Here is a 23719-nt window from a genome sequence, read left to right as displayed (position 1 = left end):
TTCTTTGTGCGCGGTTAGTGGAATCCCGTAAAACGGTTTTCCAGATTTCCCTTTTTCATCTCTCTGACAGTTCACCAAAGAGTTTCTCTTTGGCCTGCACTTGCCAGTTGCCCTATAGTAATTAACATCATTTCAAAAATCAATTTATACATACATAATATATATATACATTTACTTAGTTCAACGGTAGTGAGATTATGTATATCGAATTCGGCAAGACGAAGTGTAAGTAAACACAAATAACGTTTGTGTTGAATTCACTCATTCCAATTATCGTCATTCGCTCGAATGTTAATTAATTATTTTAATTATTTAGCAATTATTCGCTAAATGTAATTGTGTATATTTTTACTAAAACCTAATAGGATAGGTTGAACATGTTGGGTGCACATTTGGAGGTATAAACCTGTACAAGGATTCCAAACGAGGCCATTGGAAATTCCAATGAAATTTGAAATGTTTCAATGGTCGATAAGACCACGGTACTTTTTTGCAAAATACTAATTGATAATATAAGACATAAGAAGAAAAAAAAATGTGTTACGGATGATTCACCGGAAAGATTTGTCGGGTTGCAGTCTAAGAGTTCTGATCTAGTATTCGAAACTATAAACTAAACTATAATATTATACTTATTCTACCACACAGTTCTGTATATTTTATCTGTTCACAGTTGCATTCGGTCGCCCACTCGGTTTTTGGCACTTTTTCCGTGTTTTGTGTTCATTGAATTTTAAGTACGTCGTGTTCCATATTCCAAGAGTGAAATTTTTTTAGGTCAATTTACCTTTTAGAATTGTTTTCTACGGAAGTTCGTCGTGGTGTATTAATATTATGTAAACATATGTGCATTGTAGTGCATACATTTTGCATGCACACAAACCGATAAACTATCGATTGTGTTATTTTTTTTTTTAGACAATTTGACAAATTTTCGTTCTATTCTAATGCAAATTCGGGCAACACGACGTTGCAGTCACAGTGCATCGTAAAACAATTTTTTTTCGGGTCATATTAAGATGGCACAGATACTAGACACCGAAAACTTGTGTGGCGGAATATGTTTTATTTTCAATGGGAAATTAGAAGAGACAGTGCGTCATCGCGCTTTTGTTTTCTGATCGAAGATATAAAGTGAAATCAAGGTTGTAAGGAGTCTGACACGGAGAAATGTCGATAGGCGACTCCTTAAGAAAACTGATGCGGGTCAACCGAGCTGCCGGTGCAAATTTATTATTTTTTACACAATACATATTACATGACGTGTTCAAATTCCAAAATATCTCTTAGAGTAAAAATGTAAAGTAATAATTTTTAAAAATAACGTGAAATTGTTTAAAAAAAATTGTAAAAACAGTTCAAAAGATTTTGATACCGTTTTTATTATAATATTTTATAAATAAAAATATTTTTTTTTTGTATCCTATACAAAACATGACACAAAAATCAAAACTCTCAAAGTAGGTGATTCAAATTTGGCACTAAAAAATAACCCATACAGTATGTGGAAAATGATAGTGTTATAAAATTCTTTCAAATATTATTAGAAAAATATATAAAAAATTACAGTTTATAAAAGTTAGTATTTTTTTATTGAAATATTACAATTTTAAAACGATTAATAAAAATATATTATTCAAAAATTGTCAAACACTTAATTGGGAATATTTTTATGGCGTTCTAATATTTTGTAATTATTTTTTTTAAATCATTGAATCTGTAACCAAAAAAAATATGTTTCAAACAGTTTTAAAATTTTTTCAAACCTGTATTGGCATCACTTGATTTGTTTTTTTTGTTATCGAATAATGTAATTTTTAACATTTTAGTAAGTTTACAGTTAGGAAATCACAAGACTTTTAGTTTATTTTATATTATAATATAATTTAAAAAAAGGGGAGACCCCACTTTTTCCACAAAATTAATATTAAAATATAGTGACTTCTATGCGAGAATATATTACTTTACACTTGGTGGTCATTGGTCACTGGTGTATATATTAATATCTTTTAATATTTTTATTAAGTTTAAATCAAGCGTGTGTGCGACAATTATCTTTTTGATAATCTTTTCAATTAACTGTTTGATTTTTTAATTTAGCAAAATTTCACGAACCATAAAAATATAATAAATAACTTAACTATTTTATATTTAATATAAACTTATGATCAAAAGTTACCAAACTACTTATGACGTTGTAAAAATATTGTAATAGGAAAACAATAATTATATCTCAGAATATCGAAACATTATAATACACTACCTTATGTTTTTCTTTTCATGAAAATCATAAATGCGTGTAGAACGTAGGTATTATAAAGTTTGATTTATAAGAAATAACAATATTTAATATATCCGGTAAACTTTGGAAATATAAAATTTAATACTTTTTCTTAATAACCCATTGGAGTCCTAGTGTTTTTATCTCTTTAAAATAACATTTTAATATCCGTTTTATGTGTTTTTAATTCACTCATTTTTGTCGCTTTGTAATAAAACAAATGTGTACTAAAAGTTTACCCGAGTGTTTTTTTTTGGTAATACATGAGTTAAAAAATTGATCATACTAAAAAATTAATATTTTCTCAACGTTTTTGTTTTGGCGGAAAACATATATAGGCCTAAAAAAACGTCCAAACAATCTATTTTTTAGCACCTCTAATGGAATACGGCCAGGTGAAGTGCGTCATTCATTTTCTGAACACTCTGTACACATACTACTAATTGTGTGTACCTGAAATGTAGTGAATAAAAATACATATGTAAGTTTAAACTTTTTATATTAGTTACCTTTTCCATGAAAACGTACATTGTGCAATTTATGAACCGTGATGAACCGCTCGCTTCTTTGCAACGTGGCAAGTAGTGTAACATAATTTTACAAGCGCATAACACTATCCTATGTTTAACCACTGTGAGCTGAACTTGGACTTGACACAGTGCAATTATTACTTTTTCTTCTTAACGCGAATTGTGAAAACCAACGGCTTCTTAATTTTAGTAGGTTTTTTTATATTTTTTAATAGTAAATCGAACACACACGCATTGCAAAAGTTCCAAACCGATACAAGAACACAACCCGAGCTGATTTGTATTCGTAGCGGACACCTAACCTAACCGGCGGTGCAAATTAAAACTTCCAGTAAAGTCGGCTCTCCAACTTTGAATGGAATTCAAATCAAATCGAATGGAACGCGGCTCGTTTTAAAGTACTTAAATTTTAGCTTTTAAAAAACATTTGATTTGTAGTAATCACAAGACCGCATACTTAATCATAGTGTCGGGAAAGTTTTTTTTTTTTTCGTATTATTAAGGAACACGTTTAGCCGAGCCTTGCGGTTGTTAGCAAAACTTTGAATTCGCATCTCACGAAAAAAAAAATAACTCATTCCTTTAAGATGATAATTAATGTATGTACTATGTACTATATTTCGTTAATCAATCAATGAGATACATATAAATTGTGATTTGATTTGATTTTTTTTTGTTATAACAAAGGAGAAATGTCGTCCCTTTGTTTACCGGTAATGTATCCGGAAAGTAGTGAATTGAATTAAAAAACGAATATGCTAATAAAATACAATATTTACACAATATTTGACACTGGTGCCGATGTGTTATGGTTATTGTATTAATGACGTACTTGCGAAGGATCTGAGTCGAATTGAATAACAAAGTAAACCCGCTGAAAAAACCAGATAATACATAACAGGGTGTTGTTGTTTATTTGATCAGCACTCATATACCTCATATACTTCCATAAATACACTATATTATATTATATTCATCGAGCATCGTTTATAGTGTTTTTTTATTTAATATTAAAAACGGCAAACGTGCAAACGTGAATGATGAAATCAAAACGATTCATCATAATATCGTACGTTTTTGTCATTGAAGTTTGTATTTTAATGACGACCGTCAGAAACAAAACCACTTGTTTAATTTGTATTACTGAATATCTGATAAACAAGTTTTGAAGAGTTGTTTACGATACAGGTATGAGTTTTCGAAATGTCGTCAAAAAGTTTGTGGATATTTTTAAATATTGTCTTTTGACGGGAAATTCAATTTTTCAACAAAAATAGTATTCAGTTAATTCAAAGTCTAATAAATAAACAAACTCTGACATGTTTTTCCTTCTTGATTAGAAAGTAGCAAAATTGTTGTTTTTTTTCGCAGTTCACTGAAGTTGTTATTTCGACTTCAATTGATAATACAGCTGCGATAATACAGTTGAAAGAAAAGTGGTTTTATACTATTACAAAATTGTCTCTTTCTGAAAATAAAAAATAAAATCCTATATCCTTGACTTCATCAATGTGTAGTTTTCTTTTTTCGCGGCCTCTGTAGTCATTTGTTACCGGTTTTTTTTGGCGGTGTCTTCTAAAGTTTTAAAGAAACCTTTATTGTCTGAAGGTTTAGCAAAACGTGTAAAATAATGATAGGATTCAACAACGGTAAATTAAGTGTATCAAAACAAATTTAGGCGTCTTGTTGGAATTATTAAACGCTCTAAAATGGCTGTAAAAACGAATAGCTTGCAATAACTATAAAATAACTATAGTTACTCAACTTCAGTCTACTTATTTTTATTTTCCGAATGGATACGGAAGAGTAATTTTTTAATTATTGGGGAAGTCTTATGTTATAGGGTTTTCATAAATCATAACTTTTTCAGCTAAATTTTATTCTGTTTAAAATGTATCAGACATTTTTAGAAATTCGCGGTGAACTATATCTTTAGCATTGACTATTTTAGTGTCGTTACTTTTTTTTTTATGACTATTGAATACATACATGTACATGGATTTGTTGACAGAATCACGGAAATAAAAATAAATACATTTTGAAAAATATCACGTTTAATATTTAGACTAGAAAACGTGAATATTGATATAAACTCTGTGACCCTCTCTATTGGGAAGGATTAAATTACATTTGGCTTTAGTCAAGTTGCTTACCGCTAGAGTGATCCACTGCAATATAAAAAATATAAAACATACATAAACAACATTTTTTACATATGACTTGAATTATTATTACTATGTACATGTGTACATACAAAATTAGTGTATGTACATGTTGTATTGTTACTAATATCTGGTATTTGTTCTGCAAAAAAGAGTTTATAGTGGTTTTTAATAAACAAATAATGTTTTGAAACTAAAAAATTTTTACAGCAATTAGTAATAACATTTTGTTTAAATAAATACAAAATCTAGTGGGCCGTTAAACAATTTATTATGGTGACATAAATTTAATGTAAATCGTTAATGTAATAATATTATTTTTTTTCCTACCTTTAATAAAATTTAACGAGATAAATGAGATGTACTGTTTTTTTTTATGGTTATAAATTATACAACCGTATAATGTAAAGTAGTTAGGTTAGTAATGACTTTAATTTACTTAAATTTGAAAGTAAACTACTCAGTTATTAACGATTATGATTTTTTTTCATATATTAATGATACGTTTTTGTATAGGATCGAAAATTTTGACTGGTCGACAGCCAGTTTTGGAAGTCTAAAGTTTAGGATGGGAGGTGGAGTGCGGTAGAGTAATGCGAGCAGATAAAAACAACTCCACGCGATTATTCTACCGCACTCCGCCTCCAGTCTTAAATGTTGACATTTAATAACTTAAAAAGTAATTATTCCAAACCGGTTATCGACCAGTCTAAATTCTCACCAGATTACTCTTAATAAAATGGCTGTCTTGAATGATTAAAAAAATAAAGGTAACCAAAAAAATAATTTAAAAAAGTAAAACCTTCAAGAGAAACGGTAACCGTTGTGTTTGTAGCGCAAATGAGTATAAATAAATTGATTTTAAAAAGGATATTTTCTAAAAAAAAAAGTTATTTCGTTGGTAAAATCTTCGTGGGACACCCTGTACCCAATGTCCGTAGTTCAATGTGATCTGTTGTTATAGTCTATATAATATTATTGGTATGTATTAATAGAAATGTGTTTAATATTATTATGTAAATTGGATCAGCCCAGGCAAAATCGAGTTCCAAAACTTCCACTGATCTGTGTGAGCTGATATGAAACAAGCTATACTCGAGTAACTACTATAACTAGTCAACTAAAATGTTGTTATTCCGACGCAATTATTATGCTGCTCCCACAATAACACGATGGTCGATTGTAATCAGATTGATTTAATGATAAACCACGATCGGTCAATGGTCATTGGTTAGCATTTTGTTGAAATAACATTAGTACTACCGGTTGAAATGGATCTTTCTCGAGTGTTTTTCTTTTCGTTTATTTTGGGCGATGCGTTGTTCTACAAGATTGGTGGGCGTTACTTGATACGTGGCAAATTTTTATGTGAACTTGGGTGAACTTTTTTCTTTGCCCAACAACGAAGAAAGCTTTGAGAAAACACTCGGTTGGCACGATAAAAAACGATGGTGACATAGAAACCCAATTGCAACCGAATACAGATTCGTTTGGTGAACTTTCCTGTTCAATGGGAAGCACAGGAGATAGAGAAAAAGGTTATGGGAAAGTTTTACGAAAAACGTGGCTAACGCGTTTAAAAAGATTAGCGAAGTAGCGCAATTAACTTCATTTGAAACTAACAACGTAGTAAATATAATAAAGTTAAGAGCGGCATAAAGAAAGAAACGAAAAACAGAAAGTTACTGAACTTGGCGTCATAAATTCGAAAAAACTATTGTTTGGCTATAAGTTACAAGAAGTCGTAAAAGACAAGAAATCAAAATTAGAGATAAAACATGAACAAATTAAAAAAATCATAAAAGTTGATGAATACAAAGAAGACAAAAAAGACGGTAAGTTAAAAGAAGTTGTAAATAATGGTAAATTAAAATATGATACACAACTAAGGAAAGTGACCATAAATAAGTTAACAAAAGATTTTGAAGGTGTTAAACAAAACAAAAAAGAAGAGACAGGCGATAAATTTAAAGAAAACCTACATGATGTTAAAGTAAATAAAAAGATAAATGTTGATAAGTTACAAGAAGGCATACAAGATAATAAGTTAGAAAAAAAATATAAAAGTTGATAAGTTAAAAAAAAAGGTGTAACAAATGATAATTTAAAAGAAGATAACGTGTAAAGGATGAACTATTAAAAAAAGTTGTAAAAGAAGAGAAGAAAGATTTAAAATTTAAAGAAAACTTACAAGATGATAATTCAAAAAAAGACGCAGAAGACGATAAACCAAACAAAAATAGATACAAAAGATAAAAAAAATTGAAAGAAAACAAGAAAGGCGACAATTTACATTCGAATGCAGGCACGGAAAGCAGCGGTGGGAGGCTCCGGCAAAAAGAACAATAATTTATATAATTATACACATATTATTATACAATATAATATATTATTCCAGTGCTGGCCAACCTAACCGAAACCGGATCGCAAAATATTTGTTGATGAGTCGCTGTTGGTAAACTAATTATAATATCTTATTTACTAATCAAAGGAAAGCGTTAGCCTGCCCGACAAAAAGTAAATTTGTGGGTGGCCATAACGAAAAATCGGCCACAAATACTATCCGATTCACACTCCATCAGGAATAATAGTTGATAATCGTGTTATCATTCCATATCAATCATATATTTGAACCATGAAACAATCAAAAAATCATGTAGGTACTACATACTATAACACAAATAAAAGTGTTGTTTGTGTTTTTCTTAAAACTTTTGATAATTGCATTGTTCGAAACTGGTCGAATGGTAAAATTTTTGATTATTTCACCTGAAAAAATATCCTGATTTTGCTTGAATATAAAAATATGATTATTTTCAGTTATCTTTTGCTCACGTTTACTTGAGTCAATCACTCCAACTCGTTATGTTTATTATTATTACTTTCGAAAGTTTAATTATCTGTTGTATAAATTTAGAAAATTATGATTTTTTTTCAATATAAGATCCGTGATTTATCTGGTTAGCAACATGATAAAGTAACACACGGGAATAATAAATTATAAACTAATTAATTGATTAAATTCATTAACAATAATATTTTGTTCAACTGTTTATTATGCATTTAAGACGTTAAACATTTTTTTAAGTACAAATATTCGTACAAAACCTAATATAATGTATTATATAGTAAGTATATAATAAAGCTGGTACGATATTATAACATTTAATATACGTTAATGTACATACAATGACAACGTCCGTAATTTTGAGCTGCACATCATAAATTACTCGAATCAGTTTTTTAATGAAATCAACGGCTAACAAAAACAAGTGGACGGTCATAATAATAATTAGACGGACAACGAAAACAATGATAAAAATCACCGCGGGCTTAGAAAGATAAAACATACATAAATTTAAGTCATTTTTTACAAGCTCGGGTTTGTTGTAAGTAATATGTAATATAATATGATAATTTATTGTGTTAAACTAAAACCGTATTCGGTAATTGATGTAATTATTTAAATTCTACAAAATTCACTAAAATCAAACACGCTTAACATTAACTATCATAGTCAAGATACAGATTTCAATACAATATTAAAGTTACAAAAAAAAAAATTCTCAAATAGTCAGCTTAAAAAAAAAAAAGGATCACGTTCACATTTAAAATAAAATACATAACATAGACTGATATTGTGGGAGTGCTTAAGTATACATTTAAGGGGCGGACTAGACAGCAGCCCAGACCGATGATTATATACACACACACAAAACGTTTCTTGTTAGTGTAAATAAATGCTGGACAAATTATTCGTGTAATTTTGATAGTCATAATATCCCACACAGCGACATAGTGTAATATATTTCAATTAAAACTATATTAATAAAGCGAATGTTTCAATCATTTTTTAACTGAAAACCGCAAAGTAAACATATTTTAGAAAATACTTCAGTTACAATTAATTTTCTGTTCGAATCGCCGTGGGGGTAATTGTAAAAACAAATCTGCATATTAATTCTAAAATTGAAACTTTTTAATGTACTCACAAGTACAATAACACACTAATGCAATAGTAATAATTGTACAGTTAGAATTGTTCGGTTGTTGTATGTTAAATTATAAATTTTTCGCAACAACAAAATGAGTAATAATTATTAGTTTAAAAATTCCAAATATATTTTACTGGAAAACGTCAATTTTTATGTTCAAAAATTATTTCTTATCAATATCAAAACGATAACATTAAACCGTTATCACTATAATATAGCTACTTTTTTCACTTCTATACATTTTTTAACTAGAAAAACAAAAATTTGGCATACTAATTTCGCTATGCGCAATTTTTTGTTGGTTTTTATACCAAAAATTAATGACTATTTTAAATTCAACATCTCATATACTTGTATACCTAGTCCCTCTACCTGTAATATTGTATTGAATAAAATCGAATATGAGACGTTATAGTCGTGATAAAATTAGTACTTCAACAAACTACTGTTTCGCTAGCACAACTTCCAACACAACCTTTCAGTATTATTTGAGTACTGCGAACGTGCAGTTTGATTATAAAATATCCCAGCAATGCTGTACAACCGTTAACTTTAATAATAATAATCATTAGCTAGGTACTAATTAAACTATTATTAGTTTTTAGTTGCGCTTGTAACCGCATAGGTGGTCTTATAATAGAGAGAGAGACATCACCCAGAACGTTGTCTTATTGGAACTGTTTTCAGTATATATTACAATATTTATATTAGGTATATACAACAACAATTATTGTAAAGTGACAAAATATTTTAATCATATTTTTTAATATAGGAACGCTATGACGTAAAACCCATTGCGAATTATTTTATAAAAAAAACATTTTTAGGAACTACGAACTTAATATATACCGAATAAATTAATTTAGGAAATTTATACCTAATATCTTAAGTACTAATTTGATATAATACCTAAAGTGCTAAAAATGAGTTAAACACAAAACAAGCACATGACTATACCGCCGTTGGTACAGTATGCTATATTGTTTTTTTGTGGGAATTGGTAACTCAGACGATGCAAGCGCCAACGCGAAAACCCGCTTCACACTTGCTCGAACACAATATAGAAATTAGGAAATCATTAAACATATTATGGTAAAAAAAAAGTATTAAAAGTAATATTCCTTTGTAATTGTGTTAAAATTATTCAGGACGGTTCTGCACTGATATCGGGTGTATCATTGTTACAATGCAAAAAAGTTTAAAACTAACAACTATTATTAAAACCAAAAAAAAAATACTATCGAAACCCCCATTTCGAAAAAATCTAAGTGCTAATAAAAAATTTTTTTTTTTTTTACTTAAAATTAACTACTAGAATATAATACAATAATCGTGTGTAACGTTTAGCTATCCGATAGAAAAATATCGAAGCTAAAAAAAATACCTTATTAAATATATATAAACATAGTTGAATTGACAGAAATAGATTTTTTAAAAATAATTTATCATTATGGACATTTTAAAAAGCCCGACTTCCTACGCGTTGTACAATACCGAGTATTTAAAAATAATAATTAATAAAAATGAAATTCATGCAAGTCCAAACGGCATTTAATCGCAAACCGCAATCGCTTTGAAAATAACTCTAAGTATTAGTATTTGAACGATTCAGATAGGACGACCGCAAGTCGTTTAGAGTTTGTCAATGACCAAGATAGTTAGTTGGTTTTTTTCCCACAACGATTATAATATGGTCTTATTGGGTATTGTAATAATTTGTGTGTGTGTGTTGTTCATTCTGATTTTTATGACACAAGACAATTAGCTTTCAGCAATGATTTTTACTCGATTAAAGTACACCAAAACTCGGATCGTTTGCATCGAAAAACGCGAAGAATAGGAAAAAATAAAGAATAATAATATGATTGTACGGACCATTGAAATATTAGAAAAAATTGTGCGAAATGAGCGTTTACAAAAAAATAATCCTTTTCACTAAAAGTTACTCGGATCGGTTAGCTCGTGTATTTTGTACTGTCTGGATGATTATTATTTTTATTAGAAATATCGTAAACAAACGGGGCAAATGCAAAATATGTAATTTTTCTTTAAAAAATAAATGACAATTTTTGACACGTTGGAAACATTAGTAAATCGAATAAAACTAAAAGGTTTTTTTTTTGGTAATTTCTACACAAAATTACATTTTATACGTTTGCTCCATTTGTTTACATCAAACTCGGATTGGCCTGTTAAGTCTTAATAAGTTTGATAAGGAATTTTTTTAACGTTTCTCTTGTAATGGTTGTACTATTATTTTTTTTTTTTACTGATGATAATATTATTGATAACAATAATAATAATATCAGTCATATCTTTTTTTTTTTTTTACTGGCCGGAATGAGCGGCGGCAGCAGCAATGCCGTTGACGTGGTTCGATGAGCAAATTAATTGTTTCTCTTCGACGTCCACGGCGGCGGCGTTCACACCGTTGCCCAGTAACCGCTGTTCCAGCAAATACTCTTCCTCGGCGGTGGTCGGCACCACGGCCGCCGGTTTGACGGGCCAAGCCTTGTGTTTGGAGGCAGCCGCACAGCCGCCGTACTCGGACTGGTTGCCGTAGGCGTAGGCGTTTTCGAGGGCCCGCGAGTCGGCCGACGACGAGCCGCCGCTGGACAGATCCGGTTGGTGTTGCGGCGGCTGCACGGCCCCGGGCCTGCGGTCGGCGGTCAGGTCCACTTGGGTCTCGCTGCTCGGTTCGAGCACGGCGGACGCGCCACCGCCGTCCGAAAACGGCTGGCCGTCGGGTTGGACGGGCCCGGCCGAGGCGACCCCGTTGGCCAACAACGAAGCCTCCCGGAATTCCCGGCGTAGCATCTCCGCCTCCATGTCGAACTCTTCGTCGTCGTATTCGTAGTCCGTCGACTTGTTCCGGCCGTCGTTGTCCGCGGGCGACACTGTTTCCGCCACGTACACACCCTGTACACATAATACACGAAATCAGAAAAGACAGTTCCAATGTTAATGAAAACGTGGCGGCCGTGTTCTAAACCTGCTATAATCATAATAAATTATATCTATACACAACTGAAAATAATAATGTATGGATATAATTTATTATGATTATAGCAAGTTTAAAACATGGCCGCTTCGTTTTTGTATTTTCCACGTGTTAATTTTTATTAGTGTCCAGGGCCTGCCCTTTACACGTACAGCAAAAAATGTTATTAATGTTGTTAATCGAGTGGACGTTATAGCACCTATATAACACCTTTCCACGCGAGGGGAAGTACGGTTGAGTAATGCGCACAGATAAAAATATCTCTACTCTCCACCCTTTCTCCAGTCCTAAGCTTTAATGACTTTGAAAATAATTATCTAAAACTAGTTATCGACCAGTCAAAATGTTCAGCAAATTATTCTTAATTTAAAAACTAATCAAACATATATGTTACTGTTTCAAAACTTAAGTTCATACGGTTTTAACATAATATAAGGGATGGGCTTATATTTAAAAAAATATAAATTAGGTAGTAGGTAAATTTAAAACTATAAAACAAATTAATTAAAAAATGTTTAATATCTTCAAATTTTTTGACTGGGTCATAACAGTTAACCAATCATTCAGTACAATGTACATGTTTATAATAATGTACGTTATTTGCCAAATTATCTCAACGCTGAATACATTTTTTTTAGGGTGTATTTTTTGTTTGCATTGTTATTGCAATGATATTCGATGATTGATTTTTTTCAACACTTTATTGGTTATATTTACAATTTATAGTATGAATGTATTTTCAACTAACTAATAAATTCGAAATATTCTTGAAAAACAATTCTATGTTTGTACTCGGAGAATCAATGTGTGCAGTTAGAATATTTAAAGATGAACGTACTTAACACTGATCAGACAAAAAGTTCAAAAATTGTTTATTCTATATTACTATATCATTCTATAGTAATAGTTTATCCGTTGTCGATTCAGATATAACTGTCAAATTTTTACCGGTCGTACATACTAATAAACCAATTCTAGTTATTGTAATTAAGTAATTAAAACAAATATGATTACCAATATTTTATTGAAATTATTATAGCTATTACTTAGACACGTAGGAAATTATGTTTAGCACCGGGTGCTATATAGCGGTCCAATAGTTAATTTGTACGGTGTATACATATTTTAAAAATTGAAATTTTATTTTGAAACTATGTTTTGATGTGTGAAAATTCTACTTCTATTGCATATACTAAAACATAATTATCACAATATGGTTATGGTTTTATGTGGATAATTTGTTGTAAAAAAATTGAAAAAAAACTGTTTAGTTCGGTAAATTGTTTTAGGGCGCTGTTATGATTTTGGATAAAACTAGACTAGATAATACGGATTCGACTAGAATTATTTAGCTTAAACCGTGCTACTATTTTTATCAAACGCATTACTATAGATATATGGGCACTAAGTATGACAAAATAATAATTACAACGACCGTAGGCCGTAAAAGTGTTCCGCTCTAGTGAGTTGATGACTTTTGCGCCGGTAATCGTTGGGTGTAAATGCTATATTGTGTAGTGGACCACGTCTGCCCGTGGTGTTTACTTTTGGTCGCTGGTTATAAAATACAAACATGGACAAAAACCGGGCAAACGTTTGGGTTTACCGAAAATCTATCATTATATCATTGTATCAATCTATCATTATATCCGCCTTGTACGGTATTGCAATCGATCGTATTGGGTATAAGTTTTCTTTTGACATTAGCGTGTTCGGCAAACATCGCCACAATAACGTTATTTGCGGTTAGTCTCATAAAGAAAATACCACAAATGATATTATATTTTATGAACTTGAACAAACGGCAAATACGGGGTACGCGTTACAGGGCATTTTTTTTTTTTTTTGCTTCAAAAAAGTTGTGCAAATATTTCCAAACTACTATTGTACGGATTTGAGTGGTATTTTGTTTTGTGTTTAATTACCGGCACTCTCTCCTCGGTCTCGACGATGAGATGATTGTTTTTCATAGTCAACGTGATTATGCTGCCGTTGAGATTGCTTTTGTTCGTGTCGCCGAAACGGTTGTTGGGCGGGCTATTGTACATAGGCTGCGGGGCAATGTAACAGCACGTGTCTTCTGGCATCAGCACCGAGTACTGCGATTCGCTCGTTTTCAGCTGTCAAGTCGAGAAAAAAAACAAATTTAACATATGTACTAGATGTAAATGGTACGGATTCCAGGAGGTTTAAACTGTCATACTTATATCTGCGTCAGACACACGTTATTAGTATAGAATAATACATAACGGTATACGGTTCGATCAGAAACAGGAAAAGAATAGACAATTTAATTATTATACACGCTGTCGCTGGTAGAAAAACAAACAACGTCGATACATTTTGATATTATTATATTTCCTGCATTGTGTAATGCAAATGTAACCTTTTGACAATGTGACTTCATAGTTACAATTTTTTTCCATCGTTTTACCAACAAGACATGAGATGAATAAAGGGAAAGATAAAACGTAAAGGGTGACGTTTTGTTTTTTTTAATGTAATTGTACATTTTGGAGCTTAGAACAATAATAATTGTTGGTGACTTTTTTTTTTTTGAAAAAATATTATTAAAAAAAACTTTATAACAAAAACCCCGTTGTTAATTGATGTAAACCTCGACCAAGTTTTTTTTTGCCATTAAAACGTATTATTTCAATTAGCAATTAAGACGAAAAATGCAATTAAGGAAGTTTTAAAATATTGTTATCACTACAAACAAAATGTTGTTTGTTAAAACGTTCTAGAGACTTTCACTATTTTTTAAAAGTATATTGTTTTATGTCAAAAGCTTTTGTGCACACTGGCAGAAATAAAAAAAAAGTAATCTAATTTATTTAGAACAACTACAACTAAATAGTGCGGTGGCATCTCAAAACTTACAATAGAGTTTAGCTATGAATAAAATTATAGTTTTCCATCACGATCAAGTTTATTCCTCTGGAGATAAATTGTAGTACACAAATATTGAATTATTATTCAGACATAGTTATTTTCTATTGACGTTTGCTGCGTGCAGTAGTGCCTGTCGGCGAATAGCATAGTTTATCTTCGATCAATCACTGTGTACAACAACCAGTAGATATCCAAATTTAATATTCTGCTAATCGATTTTAAATGACACGACAATTTTCTAATGAAAACAAAATAATAAACTGTACTTAACTGCTTTAAGTAAGACAAATGAAAATAATGACAAGCCCGTAAACTTGGTGTGTCTTCGTGTTGTAGCTTGTGCGCAGTAAAAAATGGTTAACCTAATCAAGTGCAATTGAAAATAAAAATAAAATATCTATTATATTTTTTTTTAATGGCGTACAAGCTGCTTTTAATGTGTTCGTTTTCAAAGCGTTTGTCTCTTGTTTAAGGCAATAATACCTTGTGGAAATCAGATAAGTTCCGAAATGTTTCTTGGTATTCTTTGAGAGCAACCCGTACACAAAAAAAAAACCTAAGTAACTTTGTTTTGTGTACAATCACTCGTTAAGTACACAGATCGCGTTAAGAAAAATGTAATTAACTGCCAACGTTGCTGGGCCACGTGCAAAATTAGGCGTAATCAATGTTATACAATCTAATTGCATAAACTTGCGTTTTGTGTTTCTCCAAGAATACAACGCATTACGCAGCGCTAATAAAAGAAAAATACAGCGTTTTCGTTTTATGGGCGATACTAATTTAAAAGAAAATGTACATAATTTAGAGTAATTTCTACCAGCACAGCACTCGGCTGTAACCAACTAAGTACGACAGTAAAAGAATCTCTTGCTTTCCAAAGACGGACAAAGAAAACCACATAAAGGTGATATCAACACCGTCTTTCGAGCAGTGTAAGATCTAGGTGTAATCTCATTGTGTTATCCCACTCACATAAACAACATATTCTGATAATACTTTTTTGGGAAATATTTTTATAATAAGTTATAACTGACTATGGTAAACTATATATGGTTTATTATTCTAGTAAGGGCTAATTTCCCGTCGTAGTTTTCATTTTCGCAGATCTAAATTTTATCTAATTATTTTGTCTCAGTTAAAACAATATCCATATCAATCGATTTAATCATTAACTAAAAATAGTGTTTTGTTGATCCACAATGATTTATTTCAAAATTCCGAAAAGTTAGTTATGACATGGTGAGGAAATGCAAAGTAAGATGTTTAAAATTGTTTTCTTGTATGATAATAATAGATTGGCGTTAATTTGTTATCACGAATTGATAGACCGGATAGTATCATTTCTTCACTCAAAAATGGGGCTGGGAAAGCGTTTTGCCCTTTCTAGGATGATGTCCCATATTAAAGGGAAGTTGTTTTAAGGGCGAACGCCTAGTAGAACAATTTTAATCGAACGCACGGGAACACAAGATTTGCCTACCCGAAACGCCGTCTTGACCGCCGGTCGACCCGATCATAGGCTACTTCAATTGAGTTATAATAAGTTGTAGTTAACAGATTTTTTTTGATTTGTCTACTACCCTGTGGCTTTGGCTATAGTGACACTGTATTTAATACGCTTGTATACAAACCTCTTCGGCGCTCTGCATAAAACTGGAACTCTTGACGGCGTCGCAACTGTCTTCGCGGCGCAGCCCGTCGTTGTCATAGCCGCTGGTGTTGGACTCGTGACTTTTGAACTCTTTCCACATTTTTCTGAAAACACATAACCGGTCAACAGCGGTGTGTGGAAACAGACGTGTAAGTTCGTTTTTACCTGACGCCCAGAACGAGCAGCAGACCCAAGAACAGAGGTATTATCGTGGCGATGCATGCTAAAAACACCGTTTGTATGTCGGTCAGTCCTGGAAGAAATAACAATATGATATTACCAATCAGCAGGGATACGATAAGTAACGTTATTTATTTATTTATTTTGTTAACCGAGATCTACCGGTTGTATTTGCAGCAGTACCGCTTCACATTATCGACATTAGTACATTGGTATTTTTCTGTTTATGCAGTTTTACAGTAATTAACAATTCAAATAACCAATAGTTAATTAACAAAAATGTACTCGTTAACCAAATCATTCGATCTGTGCTGTTTCAGTTTTAGTCTGGGCAAGGCGAGCCAATCCATAATACCTATTTCTCATTAAAATGCAACTGATCTGTTCTTATAGGTGTTATTTGTCATTTAGTTAACAGCTATCGGCTGCGTTTAAAAATTATAATTATCCAGCGTCCTAAGCCGACGGCGTAAATGCTTTTAAAAATTATACAACGATGTCATAATGTTGCATATTGTGAATAGCTGGTGCGGGTCTCGTCGTTATAATATTTCAAGCTCGACAAATCCGGTTAATTAATTGTTTTTTGTTTGCGCGGAGAACACGAACTGTGTACATAAGATAAGGTACCTTAAATAATATACATAATACGATAGATATAATAAATATAGGGGTTTCCGCAATAAAATAATCTTCTCAATTTCTCTTTAGTAAATAGAGATTTTTTATAAGATTCACTTTGTACCTATGGGAATAGTAATCTTTCAAAACTTGTCATATACAAAATACTTTTACAACAAACATTTTTTAAACTACTTTATCAAATTTCAAAAATAATATTACCTATTGTACTTGTACAGATTGTAAATTTTAAAATAAGTTACACAAAAATCCGTTTAATCAGTTTACAATAATATTAATAAATAATGACGGCGATTTTCATTAATATTTTATAATTATAATATGATTACCGTCAACGGTTTCGCATCGAAACGTTTCTTTTAGTTATTCCAATCGTATTTTGGTGATAAAAATTCTTAAAGACAGTGAATTTTGTTTTTTGTTTAAACCACCAGCCTTTTTTTGCGTGCGGACAGCCATTGAGAAATCAGAGATATGGTTATTTAATTTGTGTTGTGTTATTTAATTATTGTGTTCCAATGAAACGTTTTTGTAAATATTTTTCGATGTCTGTCATTTATTTATATATTTTGCTTCGTTCCTAAAACATTATCGTGGCAACAAAATCATAGTTTTGCAAACAACCGGCCCGCAGTGCCTTTGTGTATATTTTTGCCTGGGTCTTGATGGAATGTATATTTTACTATCGTTGTTCTTTTGACAATCAGAAAATAGAGGGTGATCTGCATTGCAAAACTGAAGAGCCACAAACATATAGAAATGAGTGGAGTCGTAAGCACACATGCTCGACGGCCATATTTTTTTTATATTATACACTGGGAAACGCCGTTAAGAACAATTCGATTTTTGTTTTGCGGGATAATCGTTATTTATATGTCAATCAAACATCCCCAACAAACGCGGCCGCACGTGAAAATCGACATGTTTATATTGCTACGGTCAGGTTCGTTTGTACAGTACTTAGGGTCAGGTGGGTAAGTACAGAAAGAGAGAAACGTGCATCCAAACCAAATTATGACCTCGTGGCAACGCGTCAATAAAGACGAACGGGATTATATGTTTTTGCGATAGTGGTTAATCGGATTTGATAGAAATTTTTTCTCTGCGAAAAACAGTATTTACGGATTGTGAACAGTTTACGACGACTTCAAAAATATAATTATTTCTATTGACTGATCCCGTCATTGTGTAATTGTAACGTGAAGGAAATTTACTGAAAAAGCTTGATCTTTTTGAAAACCGATCTCCGTCCAAAATAATCTTGGACGTGTCAATAGAAATTTAAAGATTTTAATCATACAATACAAGGTGGTCGTTTTATCGTGAACCGCTCAATATCTCATAGGGTTCAATATAAAATACAATTTTTTTTTTCATAATGTTTTTATACAATTTGATCTCAATTTTTCAAAGTTTTAATTTTCGTTTTTACCTTACCCCCCTTCCAAACTTAGTTTTTTCATATCAACTATGTATCTTTTTCAGCTTTTCTATTTGATAAACCGAAGAAGTATTCCATATTCCAATGTAGGACGAACCAATGAACAAAAAATAATTTTGAAACAATATATATCATTAAAATCTGGTGGATCTTATTGCAAATTTTAATAGATTTAAGACCAATTTGTTCATATTATGTGTAGAAAAAAAAAGGTTGGATTGAAATGTGACGCCAACATTACCTTTATTATGTACTTCGGGTAAAGGGTTATCTCTAATGTAGTAATTTAAAAGAGATTTTATATTAGTTGGGTGAAAAGAAACTTTAGAGCATTTGGAAACATTAAAGGTTAATACATTTCACATGCAAATTTTTTTTCAAAAGGTCATATGTATATTACAAAACATTGTAAATATAATATGCGCCTAATTTCGTTACTCTAAGTGCCTATTGTTTTGCCTTTAACGCACAATTTCATACTAGAAGTAATTAATGAAAATACAACTTTTCTTAGATAGACATACATTTTTTTATATCAAAACATTAACTTCGGTATATACCACAATACGAGAGGGTTTAGTTTTTACATTTTCTTTTCTCTCATTTCTGTATTTTAAATTTGATAACGTTTGATCCTAGTATATCTGTATATATACAAAAAAAAAAAAAATCATCCCTCATTATGATCGATTTTTGTTGGCGCATTACGTCAGACAGACGCACTTCGTAACTGAAACGAAAGCAGAAATCGTTAAAATGGAAACGTCGCCATTAGCAGGATTTATCCGGAAACTTTTAGCCGGAGTACCAGCGCGAGCGTGTCTCAAGACGTTATGTATATTGTTCGCTAGAAATGATTCTATGGGCGGGCAAACGAAAATATTGTACGTTTTATTTCAACGCATTTTTTCGGTTAAAGCGTAAAAACGAGTTCAACGTTAAAGCCGATAAACTCCCAGCCAATTCCCCCAGAAAATCCCATAAAAATCATCATTCATTTAACAAAATCTTTATCAATATAAAATAATATAATATATGACGTGGAAAGCGAAAAGGGACCTCTTGTCGACATTAGCCAAAAGCGAGTTAGTGCTATTTTCTGAATCTTGAAATAATTTGAGATCATGTACCAATGTACTACTGCATAATGATACATCATCGTAGCTAAAAAAAAATGAATAATTTATTGCACTTTGAAGTTTGTAAATAGGAATAGTTTGTGTCTTTTTTTAGAAATAAACTTTGCCGGTCCCTTTACGCTTTCTGCATAACATATAGTAAATATGTTTAATAAAATAACCGTTGGTTTAGAAATAAAACAATAAATGCTAATTTAACCAATGACCAAGTGAAAAATAATTTGTTGATTTCACAGTAGATTCGCTATGTTAAATTATAAGCAACTGATTGAGGGTTTATTTAAATTAACATTTTTATTGAAGGTTCTGTCCAACCTACCATTAACCACTTTTTCGGTTTTGGTTTTTTATTTTGAGCGTTCCAGCATTTTAATATCGCACATAATTTTCGTACAAAAATCTTTTGTTATGTTAACTAAAAGTGTACGAAACGATTTTAATTCGGTAGTCTTGCTCAAATTAGCCCTTTATATTGGCGTGTTAAGCGAAGGAGGGGTGTTGGGAGATGTATTCCCCAAGTTAGATTTTTGTTTCATTGATAAATTATTAGTTCTTTTGGCATCGCCGGCTAAACAAAGGTGGTTAACTGCCACTTTAGAAATTGATGGTTGTTGTCACAATAATTGATAGGTATATATGTATTCTACTACACTATATTGACTGTCGCAGCGAAGAAAGTCGTAACTTGAGTTTTGCAACTTTTGAGGAAAGCAAAGACAAAATTTCAATTTTGATTCCTTATTCTAATTTTGTATAATATATTCGTATGCAAGTTTATTTAGTTGTCTATACAACCAGATCGATTTTGAAAATATTCTTTTCGTCAAATATCGGGAAAAGAAATTGCTTTTGTTGTCTCCGAATTGATAAAAAATCAAATTAAGAATTATTTCGCTTCGGCAGTGGATATTATAATTTATAACAAATGTAAAATATAATGCAGCGAAACATTTTAATGTATTCTAAGCTTATTTATTTATTTTTTTTGGAATAGCCTTTATTAATAAAAAAAACGTTTGGCTATTCTATGTTTAAATATATATATTTTTTTCAATTTTCTCTTGCTATTAAATTAATATTAAAATGTAGTTCACAAAAATAGAATAATAAATTCACATTATTAAATAACTTTTGTTCATATTATTTTATTAGAAGAATTTTTTTTTGTAGTTAAATTCTATTGGTAGATTTAAAATTATTCTATGAAGGTGTGGAGGGCGGGGGGGGGGGTGAATTACGACACTTTCCTTTCTCTAGGTAATCTATAGATTCACGCCTGCCTTAATGACAACGAGCGGTGCGATTTTGGTATAAAAAAAAATGGTGATCTATAAAGGTAGGAACGCTAACAACTTTGTTCAAAATCCGCAATCCAGATACATCAGATAAAAATTCAATTTTTGTAAACTCGATGTATTTATAAATAACATGCATAATGAGATATATATATATCTGTATCATTCATTTGAAAATGTAATCTACACTTTGGCCATCGCTGCGCATCCATGCCTACCCGAAATGACGATTACGACGATATAGTATAGGTAAAATATTATTTTTATTTTTATACGTAAACTAAACAATACATTTATCTTAATAGTTTATAAAAACCAGTAATCCTAAGAGGTATATGTCGTGCAACAAATAGATAAATAGGTAAAAATTCGAATAAATTAGGATGAGGTAAGGGTGGATTTTTTTTTAGCTTTTTCATGTTATTAAATATATTATTATATTATATATTGATAGACGACTCACCTACGTCCTCTATGTCTTCGGCCAACAATCCCGTGGCGTTGACCACGTCCGGCAAGCCCAGGGCCCAGTCAGCCTCGCCGGGATACACGGTCTGATCGTGCGAACGCGTGTCGTTATTCATGTTGGTCTGTCACTGAAGCCGCATGCCAACGGAAACAATTATTACTATTTACTACAAGTTATCTTACATGGAAACGGTCATGCGGATAGACGGATGGCGAAAAACCTTTGGACGCGTCTCAGCTTTATAGTAATAGTGTAACAACAATAATAATAGTAGTGTAATACCTGCGACGTGTAGAGGTCCACTGTTGAACACCATAACAGTGATGTTTTACAGGGGGTGGGGGTTGTTCGGATTCGACTGGCTAAAGGCGCCGGCTTTTGAAAGTCGGTAGGGTTTTTTTAAAAATAAATTTTGTTTTACTTGCAAATCTGCGACGGACAAGTGAAAAAGAACCGAGTGTACCGCGTCGCCGGGAGATGGGCACAAAGTCTGTTTCATTGATTATGCCCCGCCGTCGGTACCCGGGACCGGCGATCGGGCGACTTCGGCTCCGGACGGATTTTCATTAAAGGCAGCAACGCGCGCCCCGAAGGAGAGAGCACCGCGAGAACCACGCGCTGCGCTGGCACGCTATATCCGCTATAAATGTATATACATATACATATAGCGCATAACAAATAATGTATACGTGGTAGGTAGCTGGTATGTGTGTGTGTGTGTATGTGCGACTGCTAACGGTTTGCAACCCTCTGTCGACCGACCGGCGCTGTTTCCCGCAAAAATTGGCCCGACCTTGCGGTTTTATTATTATTATTTTTTTGAAAATTATGCGCAAAAAAGTAACAATATTGCAACTAGGCTTTTTTTCTTTTTTTTTACAGTGAGCTCCCCAACCAAGCCAGCTCAAACGATAGTCGGGTAGGCACTTGCCACGTGTAAAAAAAAAAAAAAATGTTAAATGTTTCCGAAATGGTGTCTAAACTAAAAAAATCTTGTTTTACCAGGAAATATGTAACTGAAAATATCGTTGCAGTGTTGTGAAACTATTTCCAATGTCTTACTTCTATTTACAACTATTTTTTAGATTACATAATTCGATTAGATGTACTTATTTGTATTATTTTCTATTTTGTAGATATTGCATTATTATATTTTCGACGTTTTCAAAATATTTAAACAACTGTTACTTATGATGATAATAAACGGTGAATTTCCATTGCCCAGCGATCAATATAATATTGTATCAGCTTAGAAAATACACAAAACACAATATTAAACTTTAGCAATAAAAACACAATATGCAAATAAATAGCGCCAAAAATGGCCGGTCCCTCGTCGACTGAACGTGTTCATTTAAACACAGGGTTGTTTTTTTTGTAGAGTTAAGAATGTATGCACGAGGATATGGATAAGTGGCAACGACTGGGAATAATACAAGACATTTATAATATAGATATTCTGGTATACGATTCTTTTGCGCTATTACAATATGAAAATAAACTATAAAATTTTTAGATTTTCATCTAACAGAATTGTTTTTTGTCATTAACTATTGGCCCAAAGTCGTTGACGCTAAAATAATACATTATCAGCATTATATAATGTATTGTTGTAATTGTTATTATAATGGATTATCAAGAATATTATCGTTGATGACTGTGCATGAGTGGGCGGGCGTTTATACATCTTGAGGTGATTCTATTAGTTAGGTACTACGTAATAATATTATGCACGTATTGATTTTCCGAAAATTTCAAAGACCTTTCAACAACCTTCCGTACAACAACAAGAGTTTTTGTTTTATCATATTTGTTTTATTTATTCGTATGGCCAGAAACAATACATAATAATAAGTAATAAAAAATTATTAGGGTAGAGCAGTTAAGATGTTAGAGTACAGATTATAACATTTTAAATAGCACACAATAATCTTAACCATAGATTGATATCTAGATTCCACATCCATTCCATAGCGTTTGGAGTTGCGTTTACAAGAGTTTACTCAAGTGTTTCATTGAATTTACGATTGGAGCA

General features: G+C 31.7%; 1 protein-coding gene across 1 annotated transcript; it reads right to left on the bottom strand.

The window, feature by feature from the left end:
- Positions 1 to 11221: 11221 nt before the first annotated feature.
- On the bottom strand, positions 11222 to 22158 carry LOC126840379 (uncharacterized). The gene is made up of 6 exons (XM_050576062.1): positions 21967 to 22158; positions 21679 to 21811; positions 16684 to 16771; positions 16499 to 16622; positions 13895 to 14089; positions 11222 to 11887 (listed from the first exon to the last, which is right to left on the bottom strand). Exons 2-6 carry the CDS (start codon positions 21797 to 21799, stop codon positions 11297 to 11299), a joined length of 1119 nt encoding a protein of 372 aa, XP_050432019.1. The 5' UTR covers positions 21800 to 21811; positions 21967 to 22158; the 3' UTR covers positions 11222 to 11296.
- Positions 22159 to 23719: the final 1561 nt, after the last annotated feature.

The sequence above is a fragment of the Adelges cooleyi genome, unplaced genomic scaffold (genome assembly GCF_023614345.1).
Source record: "Adelges cooleyi isolate 19-005CV unplaced genomic scaffold, UGA_ACOO_1.1 ACOO_flye_CR_arks_rails_tigmint_CR_PRNA_376, whole genome shotgun sequence".
Lineage (NCBI taxonomy): Eukaryota > Metazoa > Arthropoda > Insecta > Hemiptera > Adelgidae > Adelges > Adelges cooleyi.
This window is presented reverse-complemented; position numbering and strand designations above follow the sequence as displayed.

Bases quoted from the DNA above. Each gene is read 5' to 3' on its own strand.
- LOC126840379 (XM_050576062.1), bottom strand. From the start codon at position 21,799: ATGAATAACGACACGCGTTCGCACGATCAGACCGTGTATCCCGGCGAG. The intron at 16,772-21,678 runs GTGAGTCGTCTA...TATTTCTTCCAG, and splicing joins CGAAGACATAGAGGACGTAG to GACTGACCGACATACAAACG. The intron at 16,623-16,683 runs GTAAAAACGAAC...ATGTGTTTTCAG, and splicing joins CTGCTCGTTCTGGGCGTCAG to AAAAATGTGGAAAGAGTTCA.